Source organism: Numenius arquata, chromosome 2 (genome assembly GCF_964106895.1).
Source record: "Numenius arquata chromosome 2, bNumArq3.hap1.1, whole genome shotgun sequence".
Taxonomy (NCBI): domain Eukaryota; kingdom Metazoa; phylum Chordata; class Aves; order Charadriiformes; family Scolopacidae; genus Numenius; species Numenius arquata.
The window spans coordinates 116427067-116454865 of record NC_133577.1 but is presented as its reverse complement, the minus strand read 5'-3'; the positions used below and the strand labels follow the sequence as shown (position 1 = coordinate 116454865).

The following is a 27799-nucleotide window of genomic DNA, read 5'->3' as shown; positions in this document are numbered from 1 at the left end:
CAAGAGCAGCTCAGCTCCACCCTTGTTTCAGCTTTCCTTCCTTTCTTCCACTGTTGGACCACCTCTCCTAATAAACTTCTTCCTACCACCCACCCCCTCCATTTCTGATGTTGGATTTATTCATTGCTACTTTGTCATCGCTTAGGAGACACGATATGCTTTGTCCATTCCATACCTGGAGCACAGATCCTTTTGTTTCCTGAGCATTCGTTACTATCTATTCCTGTATCCATTTCTTGTATCTATTACCATATCTATAACTATTCTTAAGCATCTACCACTTGAAATTTTGGAGGCAGACATGAGATCAGAAGGACCTTTGATGTGACACAATATGGTAGTTTTCATATACTTACACTCTTACTTAACACATCAGATGATTAATAGCTTTGATTTACCTGCTCACAAGGAGCTTCTCTACAGCATCGGACTATGCGCTCCTATGTCTGAAGTCTAACAGCAGTAGTGAAGACCCCTCCCCAACAGATTCCTGGAGGAGCCCAACTGAAACCCAGCTTGCTTCTAAAAGTATATATTTTGAACAGGAGCCAGTACATCAGAAAAAAAAAATTGAGATATTTCTAGCTTTTAAAGTAGATATAGGAAGTTAAAAATGTCACCTCTGACTTACTTCTAATTTCTATTAATATTAGGGCCTCTGGTTCTCTCAAGCTGTGCAGTTTATATTTTATATTAAACAAATCTTGGCTCAAGCTGATTCAAAGTTGGCTTCAAAGCAAAAAGGTAAATCCCCTTACCACAAATAGATTTCCAAGATCCCAACCTGACTTTACACTGTTCGTATATGATGAAATTACATCTACAGTTTACAGTCTCCCATTTGCACTGAGACTCTATTAAAGTAATTAGAAAATTTAGCTTAAGAGTTTATAAAAATTAAAACCAAGAAAGAACTTGAAGAACATTAACTTACAAGTTATTCTGGGATCCACCAATATCACAGTCACACGGAGAACAACCATACAAGCTGTTGCCAAGACCCCAGTATCCTACCTGGGATAAAAAGAAAGCGAAAGATTTTTTTACTGCAAATATTTAAGTATGTAAAGCACAACAGAACTTTTTCCCCTGGATGACTGATGCTCTGGAGCACTACTGTGCTGCTGCCTGTGCTTGGCCATGGGAGATTGCTTCTCTTATCAGATTGCACGGGTGCTCAGCCACCGCAAGAAGAGCCAGATATTTACCCATTTGTGCAAGCAAGTTGCTCTGTAAACAGCAGAGATGGCCTGAGGACGTGATTTTGCATTTCCTTTCCTTCCCCGGATTGTTCCTCCTAGTGCAATTTGATTGCACAAATGTTTGCAAGCAGTAAAAAAGAACCAGATGTGTCAATGCAAAATGGGAGCATAGAGCTGTAAAACATTTTTGAATTTTGACTAATTGTTTACTTTTCTGGCAATGAAAAGGCGGGAGGTGGGAGAAGAGACTTCTAAAACCACATGCAGAAGTAATAACAAAAACCGAGTACGTACGACACATTTTTCACAGCGTCGCCCGGTGGCGAATCGCTGGCAGAGGCACTCTCCTGTGGCAGGATCACAGACGGAGAAGGGCAAACTGCCGGAGGGATCACAGTTGCAGGCTGCGGGGAGAGAAATGCATGGTTACCCTGGCAGGCCCCCATGACGGTAGCAGGACTGGCATTTGCTTTAGATGTGGCAGCAGCATGACAGGCAGTCTCCATCCTCTGGATGGATGCTCTGTGGAGGGACATGTCCTGACATCCTGCAGCCCTCAGGCTGCCCTTGGGGAATGGACCATTTCCTCGGTGGGTCCCCTCTCTGAGGGGAGCAGGGGCACTGGCAGAATTACGGTGCGGTGGTTTGCCGTGTGCTGATCCACACTGCACAGTCCTGGCATGTTGCCGAGTACCGCGCTGTGGGCACAACATGCTCACAAACACACAGTGTGGCTGGGTAAGGGGCGGAACGTGTCTTTCAGCCTTTCTCGGGGGAATGGCTGGCTGGAAGACCTTGTGGCAAGTCAGCAGCTCCTGCCATCTTGATGCTGCACTCCGACTTTTCGTTCACCCTTGTGCTGATTTTGATGCTAAAATAATTTTCGTGTGTTTTAATCTTCCTTTTCAATTAAACTGCATATTTAACAATCCTTCTATTAACAACAACCTGATCTATTATAGTATACTATGTATTCTGCAAGTGATTTTGCATCTTTTCAGTCTCAGATGCTGCACCACGAACATTAAATTACATTGATGTTAAATTATAGTAGGCAACTGGGTATTTTGTGAAGCAGGTAGTGCATTAGTGTGTGCATCTGTACATTCAACTACCTCCATCTCTTAAAAATGCTTTGGAAAGAAGAATAAAAGAGGTGGTTTACATACGCTGGCAGCCCAGAGGGTCGCTGCTGCTCAGCCCGTAGTAGTTTGCCCTGCACTTGTCACAGCGGACACCCTCCACATTCTCCTTGCAAGGGCACCGGCCCGCGACCGTTCCCAGAGCAGGATCTGTGCGGCTCTCGCACACACCGTTGTGCAACGTACCTTCTGGGTCACAGTTGCAGGCTACAGGCATGGTCAAGGAAACACATGGAAAAGCATGGTTAGATACAAGCACAAAAATGCAATTATAGAGCTGTTGGTAGGTACAAATTCAGGATTCCTGTAAAGATTAGAGAAGTTCGTCCATGCTTGCTCTGTTGGATGCTTTACACTTAATGCACAGCTGCTGGTAAGAATTATTATGAGAATGTTTCCAAGATCTGCTTTTTTTTGGAGGTGAGTTAGTGTCTTCACTTTGTTAGAAATATACCCATTGCTCTGGGTAGAAATAAGCATCACTCATCCACTCCCTTTCCTCTCTAGAGTACCTGGGGAGAAGCGGGGCCCATACTTTTGGGGATGGTCTCATGAAAGCTGTAGGGTTGCCACATGAGCCACCTCCTCAGAGCTGGTCTGAGTTGGCCACTGCCAAATTATTTACTGGAAGCAATGGATTCAGCGAGGGACACTGCCTTCACGATGCATTCTGTTATTTCCTAAGGCACTATCCATTTCTCACAGCAGAGCTGACATCTACCACACCACTCCCCCGGGTAATCACCCCTGGGGTCCTTAAGGACTTTTACGCCAATCAATTACTACAATTAAATTATAGTCAGAGCATTTTTTCCATCCTATATTAATAATGAATTTAGCTCATCTTCAGAAGGGCTTTTATGCCCTGTTTTTCTTGCATATGGCAGGTATCCAGCAAAAGTTACTACCCCTCCCACCATTTTTCACCTCTTCTGTAATCCCTGACTATCACAGAAACAACAGCACTACTGCCATTCATATTTATATTGATGTTGTTCAAGAAAGATGATAGCCTTGCTGGATTTCTAAGCTCAGTTTAGCAATGAATTGGAATATGCAGCCCTTTTTACAATGCTGGTTCAAGAATGCTGTCATGCAGCTGCTTTATAAGGCAGTTTGGATGTTATAGGTTTGGTAACATTTTTACAACCAAATGAACATTTAAGCACGAGGATGCCATAGGGTTCAGAGCGAAGAGAACCAGAACCACCCTGTTTTGATCCATTCTTACAGAAGCTAAAAAACAGAAGCTTACGGAGGCACGCCTGGGGGTCTGAGATGACTTTGAGTGGATCCCGGTAAAAGAAACGTTTACACTGGTCACAGTGTTGCCCCGTCGTGTTGTCCTGACAGTTCTCACAGACACCACCGCTGACCCTGCCACTGGCCTGGTACACGGCCATGTCAAAGTGGCATCTGCCAGAGTGGCCATTGCAGTTACACCCTGAAACCAAAACAAACAGCAGGGTATTTCACACCATGATTCCTATTATTCGCCAGCGTTGCTGTCTACTGTTAACACAGGGTTACTTGTTACTTGTATGATTTCAGTGCCCCAGCAAGATTATACATTCCCAGGCCTTGTGCTTTACAGCTGGGGGAAACATCAGAGACCTATGACAGAGCTGCCTCTACGCTTGAAAAAGTACCCATGCAGGTGAGTGTGCCTGATATGCAGTAGGGAACACTGATCCACTGAAGAAAGATCTAGCTGAATATTTGCTACACGGAAATAAATAATTTAGCCTTGTCCAAGTTCTTTTTTCATTCACAAGAAAGACCTTATACAAACCGATAAATGGTCTTTTTTGCATCAGTTTCTTTTTCCTCTCCTTATTGCTTTTTTCTCTTTATGAAAAATAATAACATGAAACAGCTCTCCTTCTTGTAGGGCAACACAGCACTGATGGATACAGAAATCCATCTATTTTTCTAGATAAGGCATGGAAAAGTATCCCTCCCAGAAACCCAGCCATCTCATTATGCATTGGGCTGGGATTGTGCTACACCCCCCATCCCCCCCAGCTATTAAAAAGGAAAATAGTATGTTTGAGTTACTTTTGCAAGCATTATCTCGTGTCCCTGTAGCTGGCCTCCAGGGAGCATCATTGTAGAAATCTTTACATCTTTCACAAGAGAGACCTTCAGTATTATGGTGGCAGATACATCTCCCGTGGACCTGCAATGTGGTGAGAACAGAGAGAAGGCAAGGGAAGGCAAGGGAAGGCAAGGGGAGAGGAGAGGAGAGGAGAGGAGAGGAGAGGAGAGGAGAGGAGAGGAGAGGAGAGGAGAGGAGAGGAGAGGAGAGGAGAGGAGAGGAGAGGAGAGGAGAGGAGAGGAGAGGAGAGGAGAGGAGAGGAGAGGAGAGGAGAGGAGAGGAGAGGAGAGGAGAGGAGAGGAGAGGAGAGGAGAGGAGAGGAGAGGAGAGGAGAGGAGAGGAGAGGAGAGGAGATCTGCTTGACTACGCCAGCAAGATCAGGAAAATTCAAAGCTCTTTGGCTCCCTCAGCTGACATAATTCTCAGTTATTTGAGTAAAAGGTCTGGAGAATAACTGCAAATTTTAACCAAATAGTTTTAAAGCCACCAAACAACATTTAGAAAAAAAAATACTTATAGAGATATCGAAGGAAACTTCAACCTTCTAAATTCTGTCTCTCCTTCCCTACATGTCTCTATATTGAGATACATATTTTCCAGGAGAAAAAAACTCTTGTTCCCAGAGGGAAAGAATTTGCAATCGTGTTCTTGAATTTTTTAATAATCCATTTTTCATGGGTTAACTTTGCATTATCAGCTATTCTTTGTGCCAATGCCTTCTCTCCTGCTGCAGAGCCCCTGAGCCCAGCTGGAGTGTGGAATGCACCCAACAAGTGGCCATTCAAGTCTGCACACACCACATGCTACTTACTGCATTACATTTGCACCATTACAGCTCTGGTATTTTGCTGCTATTATCAACATGTCTTGTCCCAGTTGCTTTTGAAACACACTGGTGCCAACAAAGAGACAGCTTCTGAGCAATCCAGCCCAGGGTTTTAAAGGAAGAAGCTGTATTGAAACATTTGACAGCATGGAGTTGCAAATGGTCAATCCAATGGTCATCAGAGTCCTTCCTTCCTCTCCCTCCCTCCACCTCTTCCATCCCCCAAAATACAAGGTAGGGACTGTCCTTGTTGAAGACAGCAGTGATGACGCACCATCCCAGACTGATGGAAAACATCTCCCCGCAGATTCTGCACAGGTTCACACTGGCTGGCGTGGCCATTGCAAAAGCAGCTGCCCCGCACAACCATCTCATAAACAGCGTAGTAGTACTTCTCGAGGGGATCACTGTGCCTTTTTCCAAGCAGAGCATCCCCAAGGGTGTGGAGTTTAGTAAAATTGATCCTTAAGTTTGTCAACGTAATGAGCTCTGGAAGAAAAGAAAAGAATTCAAGAGCTCAAGTTCACTCGAAAATGAACAGGGTCAAATCTTCAGCTTGGATCAGTCATCCAAGAATTTCTCCATACTGAAGAATTAGTTAAAATGATCTGATATTGGCCGAGACCATTAACCTATACAGTGCCAGGGCATGGACCCACTCCTGGCACAAAGCTGCATATGCGTTCGCACCCTCCTTGGTACAGCTCTGGCTGGGGCCAACCCGTATTTTCCCAGCCACTGCCTTTGTGGGTTCATGTACCTCTGGGACCACTCCCAAAAGGCAGTGTGGATTGGGCTACTTGATCCCAGAAGGAAAGATAGTTCAGCTGCATGCGCGACCTCTGCAGAGCTGTGCCATTTGCCCTCAGGACTAGAGAATAAGATTAGCCCATTTTAGTTATTAATACAGATGACTCCCTATGATCTTTTGATACCTAATTTTCAACATCGACTTACACTACCTGAGCTTTTCCCCCTTTCAATGTAAAAAACAAGCCACACCAGCAAAGTATCTCTGGAGAAAACCTGTACTGTTCATACCTTGGATATATGGCACATAGGGATTTTCTATTTCAAAGCTGGGATCCAAAGCTTTTAAAACAACCTGAAAAACAAATCAATACAGCTCTATAGATCGCTGAAGCTATTTTTTTTGGATATGAAGACTGTCACCTGAGACCCATTAGTTACTAACGCAACTTCACTGATGCCATAAAAGAAAAAACACAAGGCAGTGGCCCTGATTCAGCAAGTGCTCTCACCCTTTCAGCCTGGCCTTGGCTGAGTGAGGCAAAAAGACCTTTTGGTGGATTGATGTGTCAGGAGGAAGGAAAAGCAATGCCCTAGAGTGATGTAGAGATGGGACCAGCACTCACCAAAGGGATCAAAGGACCGTGCCTTTAATGGTAGAGGCTAATGGGGAGTCAAGATCTCTTATAAGGGTGACTTTCATATGAATTTGAAAACAAGGAAAGAGCACTAGCACTAGAAGGTTTTGTACAAGTTGTTTCATGAATTCATTTGGATGTAAAACTGAGGGTAAAACACAGTGATTGTCTTTCCCTCTTCAGTAAAGTCAATAGCACTTCATGTCTCAAAACCTGTTGAAGTGGATCTGATGGATACAGAGGAGAGATCTTCAGCTCCAGAAAAACAGCCACGTATGATCTGAACTCATGCAAACACAGACACTTGGCAATACCTCGCCTTCAGTGGAGGGCTCGACATCTGAATATCTTGAATCACAAACGACATCTCCCACACCTTTTGCTGGACGAGAAGAGACGTTGGGAAAAGAAGCTGCACAGTCCTGTGCAAAATATCTAAACGCTTTCCAGGTCTGACCAAAGTCGGTGGAGCGCTCAACCAGCATTGCTGCAGGCCGAAATGTCTGCAAGAAATATTATTTCAAGAATTCCTTACCCAGACATCGATAAGACATCTCAGGGGTTATTTTATTGACATTCCTCTTTGGGGGATGCCAACAGCTGGCAATTAAAATTCTGTGTTTGGGAGCTTGCAGGCTCAGTACAGGGCTACAGTGCTGGTTAGATGATTCTCTGAAAAAGCTGGATTCCTCATTCAAACTACTCTCTAGCAAAAGAGAAGGGTAACTTTCCATATAAACACAAGATTACTTTCTAAGTAAGGAAGTTTACCAGAACAATGTAGGAATTTTGTAGAAAAAAAAAATTTGTAACCATCTGGATCATAATGGATATGCATGAGAAGGCTGAACTACATTTGAAAGAGTAACTGCAGTTCAGAGGTGTCCTACATTTTTAGGGCTTGATTTTGTAATTTAATTTTTTTTCAGCTTTAATTCTCAGATTTATAGAAAATAGCATCAGAAGGTATATGAATAGGAAGCTATTCAGTCTATCCTCCTCCCCTAAGGCAGGATCAACTATAACTTAACCATACTTGACAGGTGTTTATCTAACTTGTTCTTACAAACCTCTAAAGATGGAGCTGTCACTGCCTCTCTAAGCAATTTATTCCTGTGGTTAAGTAATTAGTGTATGATATTACATAAAAGCTCTGGTAAAAGATGTACCTTAAAAGTCAGGATAAGATGGCTGAACTGGAACAAAGTTTCTAGGTCCAATCTAATGCTGACATGGTCAATGCCTGAAAAGAGAATGAAAATGAAGTGAAGAGCATAATGCGCACATTGGAGGGGTTGCTGAGACAGCTTTCCTGTGGGGAATTTAAAGATCCTTTTCCAGCACAGCAGCTAGGCTCTTTAGGGCATCCCCTGTGCACAAACCCAGCGTGTGGCTGGATTACTCTCTCAGGGGCAACGAGATGTGCTGCCTTTCTGGCACTGGCACCAGTAATGCTGCATGTCACTGAGACTGCAGGAGATGGTTAAAGGCCCTGTTCAGATAATTCGGACTGTAAGCGATGGTGATGGTAAGGTTCTGGCTTTACGTCTTCCTGTATCCAGCAAGATTTTTCTAAAATCCATCCAAATATCTTGCTTATTTCTAAGAAAAAAAAAAAAAAGAAACCAAATAAAAATACGGGGTTTTCTCCATGTTAAACAGATCTGTTAAACCCTTCTATACTGCCAGGCCTGCAATTTGTCATGAGCAGAGCTATCGCATCAGGCATCTTCCAAAATTGCAACAAGTGTAGGAAAACTCCCCACAATTCACACATTCTCTGTAGAGCATTGCAGGAGCTCAGCTGATATCCCCATTGTTCACATCTGCATGCAGCATCCCAGGGCTCCTGCTGACCAGGGTGTGCATGAGACCTCAACCCAGAAGAAAGATGCCAAGAGCAAGAAAAGGTCCTCTTAAAGTTGACCCACAGCTTTATTGACATTGTTGTCCAAAACTAGTGACAGTTCCTTGCTAAACTCCATGAAAAAACATGGCTTATGAATTTTAGTTGGATACTCAAAATAGAGGTAACATATTATCTTATTTTTTTAATGCCTTAATTTCCAGCCAGTCAAATATTTTTTACCTATTCAATATGTGTCAAATAAAGTAGAGTAGCTGCTATTTCTCCTATCATCCCTTCACCGAGAAGCTGTAAGGATATATAAATTGTTATCAGTGAAGTAGTACTAAAAAGAAGCTTGCAACAAAATTAACATGTGGCAATAAGGGTGTTGATAGCCAGGCTCCATTTAATTATTTCTTAAAGTATTGGTGCTTTACACTGCAAGCACTGTTTTTTTAAATGGATATTTGTGTTTTACATGCCCAGTCATTACACATCTGTAGACAAATGTACCTTTTGCCACAAATCACATTTCCCTGAAAATCAGACACTGTGAAAAATACGTGGCCTCCTTGTGTAACACTGCACTGCTGTGGGTCTTCTAGCCAGCTCTTGGAGATACTGTGCTTATATCTGTTTGTAGAAAAAAAGAATTTCTAAAATCCTGTATTGTGACACACAAATAGGTTTAAATCACTCAGTATTACTGAATCAAAGAATGGATGCAGTTTTGTCTCATCTCTTCATGAAGACAACATGATGAAACTCAATTACATAAATAAATCTCACAATAACATCTTGCACCAATATTTTCTCAAAGAAACTTACCATTTTCAGACTGCCACCACTTTTTTTTCCTATCATCAGGCTCAAAAGTTGTGATAACATTTTCAATCATGTGACTGTTGTGCTGCGTATAGGGATTATAGGGGTATCTGGAATCACAGAGAAAGCACTTCTGTTCAGCCTAGAAAACAAAACAAGCAGAATAGAAGGTGGATTTCGTCTCACCTCTCAAGATCCGGTAGATGTACACTATTTACGCCATTGCAAGACTGGAGCCTGTCATGTTGCTTTGGGTGCTTATGCTTTTAATCACTTTCATATATAAGACAAGTCCAAGAAAATCATCATATGCACATGGTATGTATATAGTAAATGTTGGCCCTGGTTTTCCCCAGGCACTCTATAAAAAATACACTTTTTCAGTTTTGGAGAAGGATCTCGGTAAGAGCTAAATAATAAGTTTGTAAAGGTGTTGATTCTGGGTTTAGCTGCCAGAGGGTTTGTTTTGCAAGAGTTTCTCGGGAGAAATTTATTTTTTAAAAGTTGAGCTTTTATTCCTGTCTCATAAAGGCTGTAGAAACTTTCAGGCAGAGACTGCAGCAAGGAGGCAGAGGGACACAAAGGAGGTCTGGATCTTTCAAGATCTGAAGAAGCCTTGAAGAGGAACATACACTAAATAATTTATACCTTTCTCTTTTGCACATTTTCTAGCAGCTCAGAGACCCAGGCAGATGCTGTTGTACAAACAGAAGGCAAGGTTGGATTCAGGTACAATGTAAGCAGGTGGTCTGGGCTGACCCACACACCACCATCACCACTGGCCCTGACCACTGTTAGTGCCTTTTGTAGGCATAGGAAAACTGGAAAAGTTTAAAAAGAATGCAAAGGAGGAAAATCAGGATGCCAATAGAATGAAAGGGTCTTGTTTGAAAATGCAACAAGCAGAAGATGAAGATGGCGATGATTAGCCAATATCTCAATGCTGAATGAGAGGCTTTTGTCTGCAAAAGGGTTTTGAAAGCAGAGGCAAGGAGCTCCTATTTAAGGTGATAAGAGGGGAATTGAGTGGGAAGACATAAGGAGAGGTGACAAGGTTAACATGCTGGGCCAGGAGATGACCCGTGCTGGGCCAAGCAGGGCCACGGGGAAGCGTATGGCAGTGGCTGCCCCGGGGGATGCCCAGAGTGGGCAGGGGGGGCTGTGCTATGCAGACAGACTCTACAAGATTTAGGCAGAGCCTGAGTGCGAGGACTCAGGGATAAGCCAAAGTGGCAGGTGATGCCCAAGCTGTGTGCCTGGCTGGCAGGGATGCTGGTAGGGAGAAGGCGGGACAACACAGCACCCCAGAGGGAGCTAAAGCAGGAGGCACAGATTTGGTGCCCTTGGCTAGGAGCCTGGCAGGAGTGCTGCTGAAAACAAAGTAGAAGTCAGTGGCAGGAGCTGGGCTGGAAATGACCCAGAAGGGGACTGGCAAAGAGACATCCTGGCTGGCATGCTCACGATCTATGGGTAAATATTAGGAATGGTTTGCACATCTTTGTATTAGGAAATCACCCGGGGATTATTCACATTTAAATAAATGAACAGATATAGATTCACAGGTATGGTATAAATCATGTGTTTTAAACATTATGATAAGTATATATTATATTCAGCCATTCAGCTATAGCAGACTTGACAGATGTAAAAATGTACAAATGCACAATTTAAAAGATGAGACAGAAATACAAAAAAATAGTCAGTCACCTCATTTCACAAAGGTCTGGCAGGGACAGCTCAAGTTATCGGAGCATTTGGCAGGACTGCACATAACCACTCTCTGGTTTATACAGACACATACAATATGACACTCAGTCAACTTATGTTTAAGGTTGCTCCTTAAAAATCTTTTTGTGCCCCAAAGGACATGCATGTGCATGTCCACATAAGGCAAGTCTGGCAGATCCCATTTGCCTCTGAAGTGGGCAGCTTTATACTCTCCTCAACACTGAGTCTGCTTTCTTTTCCTTTCAAAACATGTAAGTAGTAAATCCCCTCATAGGGGATACATACATTTAGAAACAGTAAGATACGTTACTCTAAATAAGAAAATGATTTGCAGTGGCTCTTTTCAAACACAAAGCAGTTGACTTTAATTTTTTTCAATATGAATTTTCAATAAGACATCCCAACCGAGTCCTAACTCTTGGCAGCTTGCCATGTTGACTAACACACACTTTCACAAGTTAGGTTTGCTCTCCTCAGGATGCCTGACACAGGTCATCAGGAGGGGAACTGGGGGAGGAAGAACTTTCCTGGCCTGCCTCCAGCAAAGCATTAAATGTGTGCTGGTGATAAAGAGAATTGAGCTGTGACTCTGATATACTACCCGTGACACACATTTAAGGTGAGCTGATAGAGCAGAACACATTGCCAGAGCATAAGCCTCTATCCCTTGAGCTTTGCAAAGCAGCAGAATTTGTAGTTCTAACCCTTTTTAGGAGACAGTTACCAGGGGTCAAGATACATTGAAGCAGCATTAAATCACAGGGATTATTGCAGAACAGCTGTTCCTTTTCATGAGTCTGTATTTACATAATTCAAAGGATAAGTACAGGCAAGTGAAAATATGAATTTTTTATTGCTCTCTGATCTCCTCTTAAAAAGAAAGAGAAAAAAGCAGTCATTCAGCTAAGGGCCAGAAAGACGAGATGTCCCTGAGATGGCTCTTTGTGCCCGTCTACCAAATAGTGCCAAGACTCAGACCACAGCCAACGAGTGAGTGGCCAGGATCCCCTTGTTCAAACAACGTGGGGAATAACAGCAAAGGGTTTTCCTCATTTGGAAGAGGAAAGAGGTATTTACATGTTGCAGAAAACCATAGTTGCAAAGAGTATCTTGGAGCAGTGCTTGGTGCCATCTCAGCATGGCAGAGCTTTGCACTGTAAATGTGTCACAGTGTTTTGCCAGAAGGTCATAAACCGTAATTATTTTCAAATGCTTATAAATTAAGCTGTGTTTTATTAATTTCCTCTTCAGCCTACAGGTGATATTTAGTGAAAATATTTCTATTTGTGACAATTTATTAGCTCAGCAGGGCCAAGTCCTTCAGGATGGGCAACTGGGGAATTCCCGTTTCTGCCTGGTTCAGCTCCCGCACGGCCCCCATCACTGCAGCCAGGGAGCAAGAGGGATCCATCTGATCGCCCACATTTTGGATCTTCCTACCCACCCACACAGCCAAAGGCTGGACTACACCACTAGTTTTTCCCTCTGCCAGAGATGGCTTTCCGCTTTTATCAATCTTATTTCAGATCAAAAGACATGAGAGGACATGATGTGAATCTCTTAATAGGCTGCCTTGGATCACTACACTGTATGGCACGTGTCCTTCAGTGAAGGTCCATCAGGCATTGCCTATAGCCTGCAGGACTGTACTCCTACACTCACATACATGTAAACTGTGGTCTTCACCTCTGAGGCATGTGTCATAAAAGGACCCACATAGTAAAGCGCCTTCAGAAATCCCTGTGCTCTTTTGCATCTCATGGATGTTTCTACCTCTTGAGAAGCTACATATCACCATGGAGGCTGTTTGCTGCCAAATCTTCCATATGCGCTGCAGTAAGGCATAGCCTTCCACTGGACTTATGTCACACTGTCTGATGATTATTCAGACAACTCCAAAAGAAATTTCCTCGTCTGGGCAAATTGCTTTTACAGATGAGAACATTGTTAGTAAGCAGAGTTCAGTTTATTAAAAAAGAAAAAGCAAACCAACCTCTAGGTAGCCTATAATGCAGTACTTCTGAGGGCTGTTCATTCCACAGGTTGACGAGGCTGTTAATTGCTTGCTGCGACCCAAGAGGAGGTCCCCAATGGCCGGGTGGCAGGACCCAGCATCACAGTCATCCTGTGCTTGCTGGAGTCTTATCAGCACTGAGCGCAAAAGAAGATCAAAGAGAGATGAAACTGTTTTGTATACCCAGCAGTATTCACCAGACAAAATCAGTTAAATCCCAACATCAGCAGAAAGCTAAATTATCCTTTGCCTGTACTCCTTTTGTCCTTAATAATATTTGGTAGAAGACACCTGGTAATGAAGACACCTGCTGCAAAACCATTACAAAAAATATAGCTAGCATATTGCAAATCTATTCTAAAACTTAAATTCTCAGCATATTATTGCACAGTAAACATGCCAATCTGCTATGAGCAATAATTTATTATGTTTCCTATCCTAACATACCCATAGCCAGCACTCCCACAGTAGAATCACAGGCATTTCAATTGACTCTGTGAGCAGAGCCAAATTTGGATTAATTCTGCTGATTTCTGTTCATTTCCAAGTGACAATAGTAGAGCTGAGACCAGAATTGACATCAGGGGTACCTCACATTTTCTCATGATTTACAGTGAACCCCCCCAGAACCCTCCATTCAGACCCCACGAACGGTCATTAGTAATTAAACAGAATAATTTTGAACTCTCTAAATAATTGCAGGATCTTTTTGTTTATTTTGCCTGAAACAACTTTAAATATTTTTCTCTTTATGTTAAGACTTTCCTTACAGGGCTTGTCCTTTTAAACAAGTTCTGTCCTGAAACCCTGAACAGGAATGGGTACCTTGGAGGCTTTATTCATTCAGCTTTACTTGGCTCAACTTGTTTTAAAAAGTGCAGTTAAAATAACCCAAACAATCGATATGTAAAGATCCCACAGAACACTAGAAACAGTAATGCAATTACAACAGTAAATTTACAGTATTTTACTGTCAGATTTCAGTCTATGGCAGAGGCTATACTTCAGATGATGAGTGATGCTTGACTCTTGAGGTATAAAGCAACGCGTAAGTTTGATTAGCAGATCCACGCTCATTATTTGTTAGCAGATATTGATTGCCCCTTTCAGGAGGTGATTCAGACTCAATTACAACATGTATCTTTTCTTTGTACTTAAAGGTTTTCATATCACTCATAGCTCCTAGGCAAGAAAGTGGGGAATAAGGACCCTGTCACCATCACGTGTGTCTTAAGACCGTAATTAAAAGAAGCACTCTCGCAAAATCTTGGAGACATATGTAAATCAGATGATAATATTTCCAAATTGGCCTGAGTAACTGCAACATCTGTACTTACTGAGGTATAACAGGATGGCCAGCCCCAGCCTCATGCCTCCCCGTGAAACTCAAACCGGTACTGCTGCAAGAGAAGAACTGGTGGGTCACCAAGGCACCACTTGCATGTAGGCTTACCTAGAGCTAGCTTTTCTTAAAGTAATGGAGCCATAATAAAAATATAAAGATTAAAAGGAAACCCTGACTTTGATTTTGTTCTACCAAAAATTTCTCATGACTGAAATTTTGGCATTGAAACAGGGATGAAAGCAGATGGACACCTCACAAGGGCTTTCAGAGAAGACTGAAAACATATTAACACAGTGTAAAATAAAAACAGAATCCTATCAGCAAAAATATTGTTGCATTCAAATACAAGCTATTTAATCCTAACGAGATTCAGCAGGGCTGTTTGCAGAGATCTTCTCTGGAAGTTCTTGTCTCTTTTCATTAGCTTAGAACAAAGACTGAGTCCTAATGAAGATGCCACTGAGAAACACCTGACATCAAATGCTATGAATTTTGGCAGAGATAAGAGTATAATCGCATCTTAAAGTGCAGTGAGGAAAACCAGGTAATGTCAGTATCAACATAAAAGACTCGCTGAGGGGAACCTCAGCATGAACCCAAGTGAGCTTCATTGTGGCATTTACTTCACATCCTTCCTCTTCCTACTCACCTGGAGGAACGTGAGACTTGCCAACACAAAACCTGATGGAGAAACAGAAGGTAGCCATGGGTATAAAAGACAACCCAGCATCCTGCCACCCAGTAGAGCTCTCAAACCACAGCCTGCTCCCCATCTTTCTGCCTTCCACCTCTTTCTCCATCTGTAGGCACCAGCAGGGCCAGCCTGCCCTGATGCAGCTCCAGCTGCTGGGGCATCCCTGTGTGACCGTGCCCAAAGTGCCACTTCCTGGCTCCATTCTTGTTCCTCACCTTCATACAGCCGTTGCTGTGCTGAATAAGCTAAAAGGAAATACTCTCCCCCAGAGTAGGGGGAACATAAGCAAAGGCATTCAGAGTATTTCAGATGTTACAGGGTCCATGTAGGCTTGGTTCATGCAGCTCCGTACAGCACATGACACAACAGCCATACCTTCATGGCTATTTCAACAACCATAGGCAATGAAAGCTATCAAGGGCCACCAGCCTTTCATGCTGCTTCAGCTATTCTCACCTGCCATCACCACAGAGAGTCTGGTGTGTGACAGTGAGATGATGCTGGTGAGCATCTGGGCAGCTGTGCGTGCCTCCTCCGGCTACAGAGAAAGCTGGCAGCAGAGCCAGCATCTGAGGCAAAACGAGCAAACATCTTCCTGCTGAGTCGGACTTTACATTTTATACTCTGTGAGAATAATGGACAGACTCAGAGATGACTTAAACTGCAACAGCACTGCAGCAAAATATAGGTATCCATAGTAAGAGTAATCTTGGAAGTTACATGTCCCAGTTCCTACCCCGTCTAACACCATGATGTTCAATACTAGTCATAGTCTTTAAACATGACTCATTTAAAGAGAGAAACAAAGACCAGCAAAACCCCAACATACTTTAGTTCCACACTTAGGAGGAAAATTAAGTACTGAAGAGGTCTTACCTGGTTTTCAGACAGCCAAGTGTTTCAGCTGGAAATGAGCAGAGCCGACTGAGGGAAGCAAGCAAAGGCATACCTGTGTGCTTCAGCTGGAGAAGACAGCGTGTCCCCCGAGGCATCGAGGTGTAGGTGAGAATGAGACCCAGCCTGCAACCTGCCAAAAGCTTGATTTGTGAACCCTTTCTGCTGGAGCTTCTGGCATCAGTAAATATGTGCAGTGAAAGAAAATTGTGACGGGTTAAGTTCATGGAAGAAAAAGTTCATGCAACAGAAGAGAGAAGGCTGGGACTCTTAAAGTGCTGGCAAACAATTTTTTTATTGTTGTTTAATTAAACAACTGTTCAGTTGGTCTGGTTTGGAATGAAATGTCAGTCTTTACAGCTACTTAACATCAAAAGTCTAGTGGCACTGGTTTATCCAAACATAGGCATGACTCCTCACAGTAGGGATGCAAATGGTCTGGAAAGGCTGATTGGGGGTTTTGAGGTAACTGCAAACATGCCTACCTGAAAGGTGTGATGGCACCCACATGGATGTATGAGCCAGCTTCAAATTAGCTCAAGCTCTGGATCACTGTCATGAACCCTAAAGGTTTTTTTTTTTCAATTTAAAGCTAAAGACAACATGGCAACTTTGAGCCACAGCTTTGCATTTCAGCACAGGCTTTGCCTGTAACTGCCCATGACAGCAAGCATGGGGCAGGGTGGTGTGCGGCGTCCAGCGTGGTGGCAGGAAACGCGGCGATGGAGCAGCTCCGATACGGCATTCACCAGCTCAGGCACAGAGCTGGCCGCTGGCTTTGGGTGTCTTTGTTGAAACCTGTGGCACTTCGATTCCCGTTGTGAGAATGACAGGTTGTCTTGGGTACACATTTTTTCAGTTGTGATATATTTGTTATCAGTTCTCCTCTGCCTGCTTGTAAGGCTTAATTCATGATTGTCTGTAAAGTGTCATCACATCCTCAAACAGAAGATTTTCCATATGTGCAAAATATGTTTTATAAACCAATCATCGCTTTTCTTTTGGAAGTTCCTATTCTTTCAGAAAAAAATAAAAAAAAGATACATGTTCTTTAATCCTATTGCAATGCTCAATACTAAGTGTCCTCTTCCATTACTATGATTGTTCACTGTAGCAGAAATAATTTATGTACTTACATTTTTTGAAATTATTTTCCTCAAGTGCCTGTGGAAATTGCTTGTGGGAGTCTTTTTTCATGCTAATTTAATCTTCATTTGGTTTGCATTCATGCATGATTAATTATTGTACAGATGGTTTATATTTAGTGAGTTTCAATATTAAGAAATAAAAGACTAAATGATATATTAAGATATTAATTTCACTTTTTAGGTGTAAGCAGTATGTCAAGTGCTCTCTGAAAAGAGAGACATACAACTGAAGAAAGTATTATTAATATGATGCTACTAAATTATAGTATGGTTGACATTTTATTAGCATATTTGGTAGGGAATTCAGATTTTGTTACGGAGAAGTTATGTGAGAAGTAAATATCAAAGAAGATTTATTTGCAGAATATAGCCAGTCCTGTGTTTTGATTTATGTAGGACCCCAAGCAAGAAGGTTTTAAAACGCTTGAGGCAGGGATTAAGAAACTTCTTTCTTGCTTCTTTAATCTCCCCACTGGTAAAGGATCTGGATTTATAATGCATCACTCGTCCCGTGCTGGCTGGAGGGCAGATAGCATTGGTGCGTGATTTTTCAAGTCATCACAGGTCCTATGGCTGTCATCTCTGAGGCCCAAGGCACATCCATAATACACACACAGGAGAGGAATCGCTAGCACCTCGGCATATGTTCCCTTCACAGACACCAACCGGCAGCGAGGGAGGAGGGCAGAGTAGAAGCACCAGCCACGCTTCAGAGCCTGGCCCCGGGATGCTGGCTGACGGGCAGTTGGCACCAGCCCATACGGGTACGCATTTTCCTCCGGTGGACATTTGGAACAAAAATTTCCCTTTGGGTATATAGATTTTTTTTCCCCTGTAATGAAAATGTGAAAAACATCAAAAAAAAACCCCAACCAAATCTGGTTTTCTTTAAAGTTTCAATCAGAAATAAAATTGCTTGAGCCTGGGACTATTCTTGCCATGTGAAAAAGTAAGTATTTAATCTAAACAAATCACCTGGGCTTCCTTTAGAGTCAAAGGAGAAAGACAGGGATCCCTACAGCGTCCATCCATCCCACCACCTTCTTTAGATACTTACCTTGAAGGGACAAATTCCCCTTTGGAGGTATCCGCTGCTTTCCTTTGGCTATGGGCAGCCCAGTTCCCCAGCTTAGGACAGATGTCTCTATTTTAAGCAATTAAAGTGTACTGAGATGAATCCCATCCATAAAGAACTAGCCAAAATCTTAAATGGAATCTAATGGTCCGAAAAGCAAAACCATCTTGCTACATTTGTCTCTCTCCTCTTTTGTTTCTTCTCTCATTTCTTCAAGTGGACCTTATGCTTAAAGTGTAATTTCTGAAAGGCAAAGACTTTTTTGGTTTGTGACACATTGGGGAACTATAGCACTAAATAATACAAAGTGAAGTATAAGCTTACAATAAAAGAAGTATTTTATTTGTCAGATCTGATCAGGAGAGAGCTAAGGACAGCAGAAGATTACGCTGTGGAGCTCAGGGGCAGGGGGAGAGGGAGGTCACCCCAGCCCCCAGCCTCTTTGCCTCCGCGTCCCGCCACCTGGCTGCTCCCCCATATCTTGCATTCTGGAGCAAACAGCTACTTTTAAAATTGTATTTAAATGAGCTTTTCCACATTTCAAAAGGATGTAAAGTCTATTTATAATTTATGTTAGAAAATGAAGAAGTTTCTCAGTCACAGCACTCCATGGTGCCCTTCACCTTTTGTGTGCAAATCAGATATCTGAAGTCTTTGTTTTGTTTCACCACAAACAAGAAATCCAGTTTCAACTTGAATATTATCTCCCTGGCAGGCACAGCGTTGCTGATTGTTTTAATCAACACTAAACAGAAAAAAGACACGGAGGTTGATGAACTGTATTTTTGTAAAACATCAGTGTGATTTTCAAAGTGCTATTCAAGACATATATCTTCAAGATATAATGTTTCATGTTATTTCCTAAGGTCCTGACCCTTCTAAGCTGGCAGTGCAACTGGCAGGATGAGAAGTCTGTCACATGCCTAGTTGCAATCTCATGTTAGTTTACTCAGAATTGGTGAGTTCATGCAGCAGAACTGGACAAGGCTGTTTCTAGGAACCATCTCACATCAATAAACAAAAGTGCTTGATATTTTACACTTTTCATAACTTATTGGCCTTTGAATCAGAAATAATTATTCTCCCTAAACTCAAGAGAAAAAAATTATTATTGCACATGAAAACACAGCAGGGGGCACTAGAAAGAAAAAAGAAAAGGAATATGCTCAGGAAGAAACAACTGAAGACACATATGAGGAAAAGGAAGCAAAAGGGCTTTTGCAACCTCCACGAGGTGTTGTAGCCTGGTCTCCAGGGCTGCCTCTGGCCCCTTTCCCTCTTCTTCCCTCCTAACTAGACCTCCTGGATGAACTCCAAGTCTGTTTCACCCTTTATTGAGCCTGGGAGTGCTGACAAACCTCATTGCCAGTACCCAGCTCTGGCCACTGTGTCCCGATGCTATGGGACTGTGTCCATGGGTGCCACGCCACATGGGATCAGAGACACAGCAGTATTGATGTGAACAAAGGCTGAGGCTAGAACACCAGCAGTAGAGAACTGTTAGATCAGCACAGAGAAATGGTGAAGCTGAACTGGTAGGTGCTCTGGACACCCTCCCAAAGGGGCCTGTTCCCTTATCACAATCCTTGTGAATAGCCTTTCCCTCCTTGTGTCAGGAACCATGGATCCTCAGGGCTTGAGATACAGCCCTGCTTTTTGTTTTATACATTGTCAGGATAGCTATGGTGAGCTTTTAGGTATATTTTTCTAGTGATGATTTATTATACCTGAACTGCAAAAGCCCACGGAACGGGCAGCTCCCTGATGAAGGCTGCCTCCCAGGTGGAAACACAAAGCGACGTCCAGCCTGGGGAGCCACAAATAACTCTCCTCCCTTGGCATGCCCTGTTCTTCTGGCACATAGCAACATTTCCACAGCTGTTTGGAGAACCTCTGTTGGCTCTGCTAAAGATCTGGATACACCAACAAAGACTCAGACTGAAGAAGTGCTTCACCCTGGAATATTTGCTCCTATAGGTTGTTGTCACTAACAGCTGCCTGGCGTGTTCTTCTGCGTCCCCACTGACCTTCCACAGGGGAAGTACACCAAGGAAAGCAGATTTACCCTCCCAAGCACAGTCTCTGGGTACCTGGCTTTATGCAGCCCCATTAAGTCCACACACAAGTTTCCTCTATGATTATGAGGAGAAAACTGCATTTTGAGGCTATAATGGATGTGCTGTAGGCTATCTATATGAACCCCACAACTGCAGGAATGAACCATGCATGTTTTCTCTTCTAAAACAGGGTGTTCACTAAAAAGGGAGAGTTGTATCAGACTTGCAGGAATTAAGAGAAGCTATATTTATATTGATGACTTTATCAGGAATAATCTAAAGTCTCTGCAAATAAGACAACTGGGAAAGATTTTTAAAAGCCAGTATTTCCTTTGCACATCTCACTAATTTAGGTATACGGAAAGGTTTGATTCTCAGAAAATTGATGCTTATTTCAAGCCATTAAAGGCAAGGTGCTTCACATTAGTCACAAAAAATGGCTATTTTTAAAGACAATATGACCAAAGTTTGGTTTGGTTTTGTTTTTTAAAGACATTTGTTCAATTACTTTAAGAAAACAAAACCTGCAAAACACAACACAGACCAGAGGGCACAGTACTTCTAGCTCTGCCAACAAACTGCCTTGAGCAGCACGAAGAGCAGTTGTTGAATTAGATTTACTACATGCTTTTAAAGAGTCAGTCATACTTGGTTTTAAAATATCAAGCTGTATTTTGGCAAACAAATAAAAGACCAAGGAAACCCCTTGGTAAACCAGGGATTAAAAATCTATTATAGCTTTAAAATACAATTTGTATGAGGACAATATACACAGAGCTGGGATAATAGCAACAGTTTTTCATGACAGCCACTCCCCTGAAACATAGAATAATGGATCTTCCCAGTGGAAAGCTTTCTCCACCACAGTATCTGTTAATAGGGCATAACAGTGCTCTTATTCTGCTAATGGTCTCTGTGCTGTTGAAAGTGCTAAGAAAAGATTGTCCTATTTTTATTCACCTAAGTTTGTGGCAGTGTTCTGTTTTAAATCCCTATTATTAGATTTTTCCATACCTGTCAACCTAAATTATCTTAAGTATTTTTCTCTAGGTTAAAGTAAATTCTTCTGCAAAGGTTAAATTGATGTTCAGAAATTATCCCGAGGTCAGAAAATCTCTCTGGCACCTGAGGAACCTTTGTGGCCTACTGGCTTAGAACCATATTGTTACCAATGCAGAAGCCTTCCATACTGTAGTCTGTTTGGGAACTAAGGTTTGTTTGGGTTTTTTTGTTTGTTTGTTTTTGGGGTGTGTGTGTGATAAACAAAAAACAGAACCCAGGAGATTACAATTTAAAGAACAAAGAAAGGGAAAACTGTCAATTCCACAAGCTCCCAAAACACCCTAGGAAATTGAGACCGTTGGGAGGAGAACTTGCCTGACAGAAGGATGACAGCTTCAGTTTTAGAACAGGAAACAATGGAGAGAAAAATGTGTCAGCTGGAGGACAACGGCGGTGGCAGCAGCAGCAGCAAGAGCATCCACTGCAGAGACACCAAAGCACAGTGGTTAGAGAGCTCCCATAGGAGCCACTGGCTCTGGTCCTCCAGTTGGAAGCACAAAGTGAAACCAGCTCTTCCACCATCCTGGGGAGCATCCAAGCTACTGGTGTCTGAAATGAAAGCAGTCTGCCCTCATATCTTCCCCTTACTTTTTACAAGAACAGAAAATTGAAATATTATGTTTTAAATTGACCTGGAATAAAACAATTTTGGTTCATTTAGTTAATTTTGGCTAGTAAAAGTGAGATGGACTGAAAAAGAATCACTTTCCTCTCTCATTACTTTGTTGGCTGGAAGAAATGGTTTCTTTCTAATATAACTTGAAAAAAAAAGTAGCACAAAATCACTAGAAATCTGAAAAAGTACATTTAAACTGAAATTAATAAAGCTTCAGGAAGCTGCAGAAATAGAAAGGTCTGCATGCTGAAACAACTGGGAAATCTGACATTTTCCATCTGTTTTCCACCACAGTCAGCAATACCTGTGATACATGTGGTGTCTGGCTGTGACCACAATAGCACTCTCACACAGCCCCTCTCCTGTGGTCACCCACGAGGTCCCTGGTTGCAGAAGACAGCAAGCACAGAGCAGACAGGCATTAGACCAACCAGAGCTCAGTCAAAAGCCTCAACAGCTACACATATGCCGTGGTTTAACCTCTGCAGGCAACCAAGCACCACGCAGCTGCTTGCTCACTCCCCCCATGGAGGAATGGGGAAGAGAATTGGAAGGGTAAAAGTGAGAAAACCTGTGCATTGAGATAAAGACAGTATAATAAGTAAAGCAAAAGCCGTGTAGGCAAGCAAAGCAAAAGAAGGAATTCATTCACTACTTCTCACCAGCAGGCAGGTGTTCAGCCATCTCCAGAAAAGCAGGGTTCCATCATGTGTAACTGTTACTTGGGAAGACAAACGCCATCACTTCAAACAACCTTCCCGCTTCCTTCTTCTTCCCCCAGCTTCATATGCTGAGCATGATATCATATGGCATGGAATATCCCTTTGGTCAGCTGGGGTCAGCTGTCCTGGCTGTGTCCTCTCCCAATTCTTTGTGCACCCCCAGCTTAATCACTGGCAAGGCAGAGTGAGGAGCAGAAGAAGCCTTGAGAGCTTAGCAACAACCAAAACCAGTAGTGGGCTATCAAAACCAGTAGTGGGCTATCAACAGTATTGCCACTCCAAACCCAAAACACAGCACTATACCTAGCAAGAAATTCAACTCTATCCCAGCCAAAACCACAACAACATACCTTCTTTTGCCTAATTTGGCAATATAAACAGCTAAACCGACATTTTGAAGACTCTCCATTTCCAGTCCCAAATGAAATTTACTACAAAGGCTTCTGGGGCGTATTTAAATCTATCAACATATACATGTTAATTACGCAAAGTATGACAGAATGATGGCTGGCTGACTATGAGCTGTTTAATTTTATCTGTGTCTCTTCTGTAACATCCGGAATCTGTACAAACACAGGAAGCATCATGCATAAGTCACACACAAAATAAGTGAGGGGAATGATTAGATATCGTCATGGATCCTGACAATACAATCAATGTAACAGTAGCACACCAGTGACACCACATGCTAGCAAGTTGGGAACCGATGCATAGTTTTATATAATTTGCCCAGGATGAAAAATAAGTAACCTCTGCTTTATCTTTCTCTCAAGTAATTAATTGTACCAGATGGGAGAAAGCAGAAAAATCAATGCCTCCCTTCACTTCCCTGATCTCCCCTTGTCATGTGGAAGGGAAGTGGTGTCATCGCCAGGCAGGAGCAGCTGGGTACGACAGAAACCCAGCCAAGCACAGAAAATGCCAGCAACAAACCTGCAGAGAAGGAAATACCTCTTGCTTTCAAACGCTATTACTGAAGCAGTTGCTTTTCAGCAGAAGGCAGGAAGCAATCTTTCCCTTGCTGACCATCTGTGCAGAGTGCATTTCAACAGCAATCGGTTTGCTCACGTGTTGCCCATCCTTTTTCACCAGAGAGTTTGCGACCATTATCCTGAGCTCCCTGCGGTGGAGCAAAGGGAGTAGGTGTCTATGAACACCCAGCCAGACGGCACTGCAGAGTCTTTGCTGCATTTTGAAGGGTAAGGAGCCTGCAACAGAAAACAGGGTAGAAAAGGATCAGAGTTTTGGAGAAGCCAGAGTCAGTTTGAAGTTCAGGATTGAGAGAGTGGGAGTGGGAAGAGAAGCAGCTGATTCAGGTACCCTGGCAGGGAAAAGATGTAATGTTTTGAGAAGGTCCACTGGTACTCCTAGGGGCATGGACTAGGCAAGGAAGATGTGGAGAGAGCTGGGCAGGGGATTACAGAGAAGATGTTAGAAGTTGTACTCACATAAGAGTATCCTGACCCCTTCAGATTGCCTTGCAGAAGAGTCCTGAAAATTAATTGAAACCCTGGTGATTGCCAGATCACACTTAGACTAGATAAAGCTTAATTAACAGTTGTTATTTTTGCTAGGATCAGCTCTCACCAAGCATATTCAAATTGTTACAGAAAGCAACAGGCATGGTAAAATAAAAAATTTAAAAAACAAAACAAAACAATACAAAACAAAACCCCACCAAAACATGAAGTTAATGTTCTTTATTATTAAAATAAAAACAATACTCTTATAAAGCAAAACCTTTCTAGTAATTCGCTAAGGATTTCTTACAACCTGTTTGGCCTGGCAGAACATTAAGGGAATAATTTTCAAGAAAACTCTAAAGATTTATTTCTTATAGAGTCCAAACAGTCGAATCTGCATACTTACCTTGGGCAACCTCGTTCTGCTGATTAAGCATCAACTTACATGCATGCTACTAGTATATCTGTAACACCAAAAGTGTCATGACAACTTGAAAGATTTTGATAAAGTATTAGTAAGATTATGTCAAACTTGTTATTTATTAATATCCTAGTACCAACACCAGCTCACATATGGCTTACCCAGATCTCTCCCGAACCCTGAAAAAGACTTCAGTGTCTTTCACGCAATTAACAAATACCAATGCTGTGTACATTGGCACCTGGCACACCCCGCTTTGCAACAACAATGCCATTTCCTCTGTCAAAGGCAGATTATTCATATCCCTCCACTATTTGGGCTAACACGGTTCTCAACCAGGTAGCCCTGCAGAAGCCCAAATCCTTCCTACCATCCAGGTTTTTAAGACTAGTGATACTTTTCAAGAACAAGCTTTATGCTAGGACCCAGCAAACTTGTAGCAAAGGAGTACAAATAACGGTTATTTGTGAATACAACTTCAAAGAAACTTTGAGAAACCTATTTATTCACGTTCATGTGCTTTTTTTGCAGTAAAACTGTCTTCCAAAGAATGGAAAACAGAACACTGAAATCAAAGAAATACTGAAGGTCACAATGTAACTAGTATAAGTGTCTTTGTCTCCTGATAGTTGCTGGCCTTGTGGTGAGGGTTTAGACAATTCAGGAAGCCATTATGTGAAAGGATTAGTGTTTTTGTGTAACTTAATAAATTATAAAAATATTTCTGCTTTGTAATCATGATTTAATTACTAAAAATAGCCAAGTGGTGATAGATCAGGATTTAGTACTACCCTGACATTTGTAATCCAGACAGGAATTCAGCTCAGTGACTGATGTTCCCTTCCTCCCTCCCCCCCCCCCCCCCCAAACAATCTATCAACAACATATAGCAAATCTCTGCTGAATGAAAGACACAACTTCGCATCAGTTATCTGTCTACACCAAACAATTTAAATTCTCCGGAAAAGGAAAAAACCCAACAACACCACACCATAACATTTTTAACTGCAGCTTTCACAGTACTATACACGGTTACAGTACTCATCCCAGTTCCCCTGTGAGTGAAGTATGAGCCTCATGAAGCAGCTGTATAAATTGAATTTTAAATGTTAGCTAAGTCACAGAAATATTCAAAAGGATTCTTAGGACTAATTTATCTCTAAAAAGATTTGTAGTGGTAAATAATTTTGGATTACGTATTAAAAAAGTAGTGATTCCATAGAGCAGAGTTGTCCTATTTACACAATTAATTAATGGTAAACAGGGTTGTTCCAGTTAGCCTCTGGCCTTAACATATTTTTCCTTTCAGTGAACTGGACTGGTCTGCTTTTTGAGACCCTATGAAAAGAAATTTTCATGAAGATCATTTAAAAAAGGATCTGTCAAAAGACGAGAAGTGGCGCCGAATTGGAAAAACGATGTAGAAAAACAGAGACCAAGGCCTCCTTTCATGCCCATCCTGTTTTTATTTAAACCAGCTACAGATGCACCACGAACATGGGAGACGGGGTGAATAAGTGCCACCACAATAACCAATCGCAACTCCTACACAGGGAAGGACGTGTCTCCAGCCAGGTTTTGGGCGAGGAAGCAGCGCCTCTTGCCGCGGGAAGGGCTGAGGCGAGCCCATGGTGCCCGCCTCAGCCCGGCCGGCCCTGTCAGCCCTGCGCCTCCGCCGGGCGGGCCCCCACGGGGCTACTTCACCGTCAGGAGGCACGGACCTGCGGCAACCTGTGACTGTACTAACCGGTCTTAAGCATCCGCTAAAGCGGGGGGGACACACAAACGCCGAAATCCCCCCGTGTTCGAACAGCTCCGCCGCCTGAGGGGCGGTCGTCAGGCGCAGCCTCCCCTGAGGTAAAAGGGCGGGAACGTCGGCGGGCGGTAGCGCAGAGGAGCCCGTTCCGAGAAGGCCGGCAGCTCATCCGGCACAGGCAACCGACAGCGCGGCTCCGGGGCACGGACGGCGGCGTCCAGCTCCCCCCAGCGCCCGGCGAGGGCTCGACAGGCGGCGTGGACCCGACAGGCGGCGGCAGCCCCTTCCCGCTGCCTCAGCGCTCTGTTCCTGCGAGCGTGGTTCCTTCCCATTGGCCGCGGGGACCTCCCGCCGCCATGGCCGCTCTGTGGCGGCCACTGGGTGCTCCGGGGCCCGCTCCCCTCACGGACGCCCCTCATCGCCCTCACTGTCCCTTCACTGCCACAAGGGCGGCCGCCCCCCTCGCCTTCCACCCCTCCGGCCCTCGCCGCCTGGCCCCCAGGACTGATTTTCTTCCCCTCCACCCCCTTTCCCGCCACTCCCACCCCCTCATCTCCATATTCTGCACCTGTATTTCCTTTTTCTGCCTAAATGCCACCTCGATGCCTCCACGTTCCGGTAAAGTGGTTGTTCTCTTCCCCCCCCCCCCTTCCATGCGGTCCTCGCTTCACCCTCTCCGCGCTGCTTCCATCCCTTCCCCGCCGCCACCGCCGGGCTTTCCCGGCCGATCCCCGGGCTCTCCTGCCAGCCGGCCCTTTTCTCTCGCCCTTCCTCGCTAGCGGTTTCAAAGCTCCTTTTCAAGCCGTCGTGAGCCACCCCTGCAGGCGGCTGTAGCGGCAGCAATCGGCCTGGGTGTAGTCTGGAAATGCTTTAGCCAGGTTTTTAATTCTGTGCCTCTGGCATAGGGTTTCCAGCATGTTGACGCAGAAGCGTGTTGAAGTGCAGGTGGGGAATCTGTGCGTGTTTACATCTGCTCTTCTTGTTTGGTCTATCATCTTCTCCCTTACTGTCTTTGATATCAATGTGCTTCATAGCCTAATATTCCAGGGATTTTTTTCCTTTTTTTTTTTTTTTCTGTCCTGCTTCATTTGTGGTTTGCTAAACTGTATGGATATGAGACATCTTATGTGGTTTCCCCTCTTTGCACGCATCAAGGGTCTTCATAAATCACCAGTGTAAAGAAGTGCTGGGTTTCTTGGCAAGGCAGTTGTATTTTTACATAGATGACTGCACTCAAGTCTTGTGGTGCTTTGGGATCTTGTTAAATACCGTAGTGAAACAAATGTGTATAGAGCAGCAGCTGTGGGGCAGCCCCTTGGCTCGCCTGCGTGGCAGCTGGATTTCTTCCTCCTTCCCTGCTCCGTTCAGGCTCCTGAAGGTGATTTGGCAGGTGCTTATAGGCTGCCATCACTGAGGTGCAATCGGGACAGCAAAAAACAAACACACAGGGGCATAAAGCAAGGAGCACGGTTTG

General features: G+C 43.4%; 1 protein-coding gene across 1 annotated transcript in view; it reads right to left on the bottom strand.

The window, feature by feature from the left end:
• The window catches only part of LAMB4 (laminin subunit beta 4), a 43120-nt gene extending 28677 nt beyond the window's left edge, over nucleotides 1-14443 (bottom strand). Inside the window, exons 1-12 of the mRNA XM_074144621.1 lie at nucleotides 14410-14443; nucleotides 13052-13209; nucleotides 9334-9472; nucleotides 7826-7899; nucleotides 6971-7159; nucleotides 6310-6373; nucleotides 5543-5757; nucleotides 4403-4523; nucleotides 3600-3788; nucleotides 2372-2551; nucleotides 1497-1606; nucleotides 935-1014 (exon numbers count right to left, since the gene is read on the bottom strand). Of these exons, the coding sequence (XP_074000722.1) occupies nucleotides 935-1014; nucleotides 1497-1606; nucleotides 2372-2551; nucleotides 3600-3788; nucleotides 4403-4523; nucleotides 5543-5757; nucleotides 6310-6373; nucleotides 6971-7159; nucleotides 7826-7899; nucleotides 9334-9472; nucleotides 13052-13209; nucleotides 14410-14443 (1553 nt within the window). The remainder of the gene's footprint in view (nucleotides 1-934; nucleotides 1015-1496; nucleotides 1607-2371; nucleotides 2552-3599; nucleotides 3789-4402; nucleotides 4524-5542; nucleotides 5758-6309; nucleotides 6374-6970; nucleotides 7160-7825; nucleotides 7900-9333; nucleotides 9473-13051; nucleotides 13210-14409) is intronic.
• Nucleotides 14444-27799: the final 13356 nt, after the last annotated feature.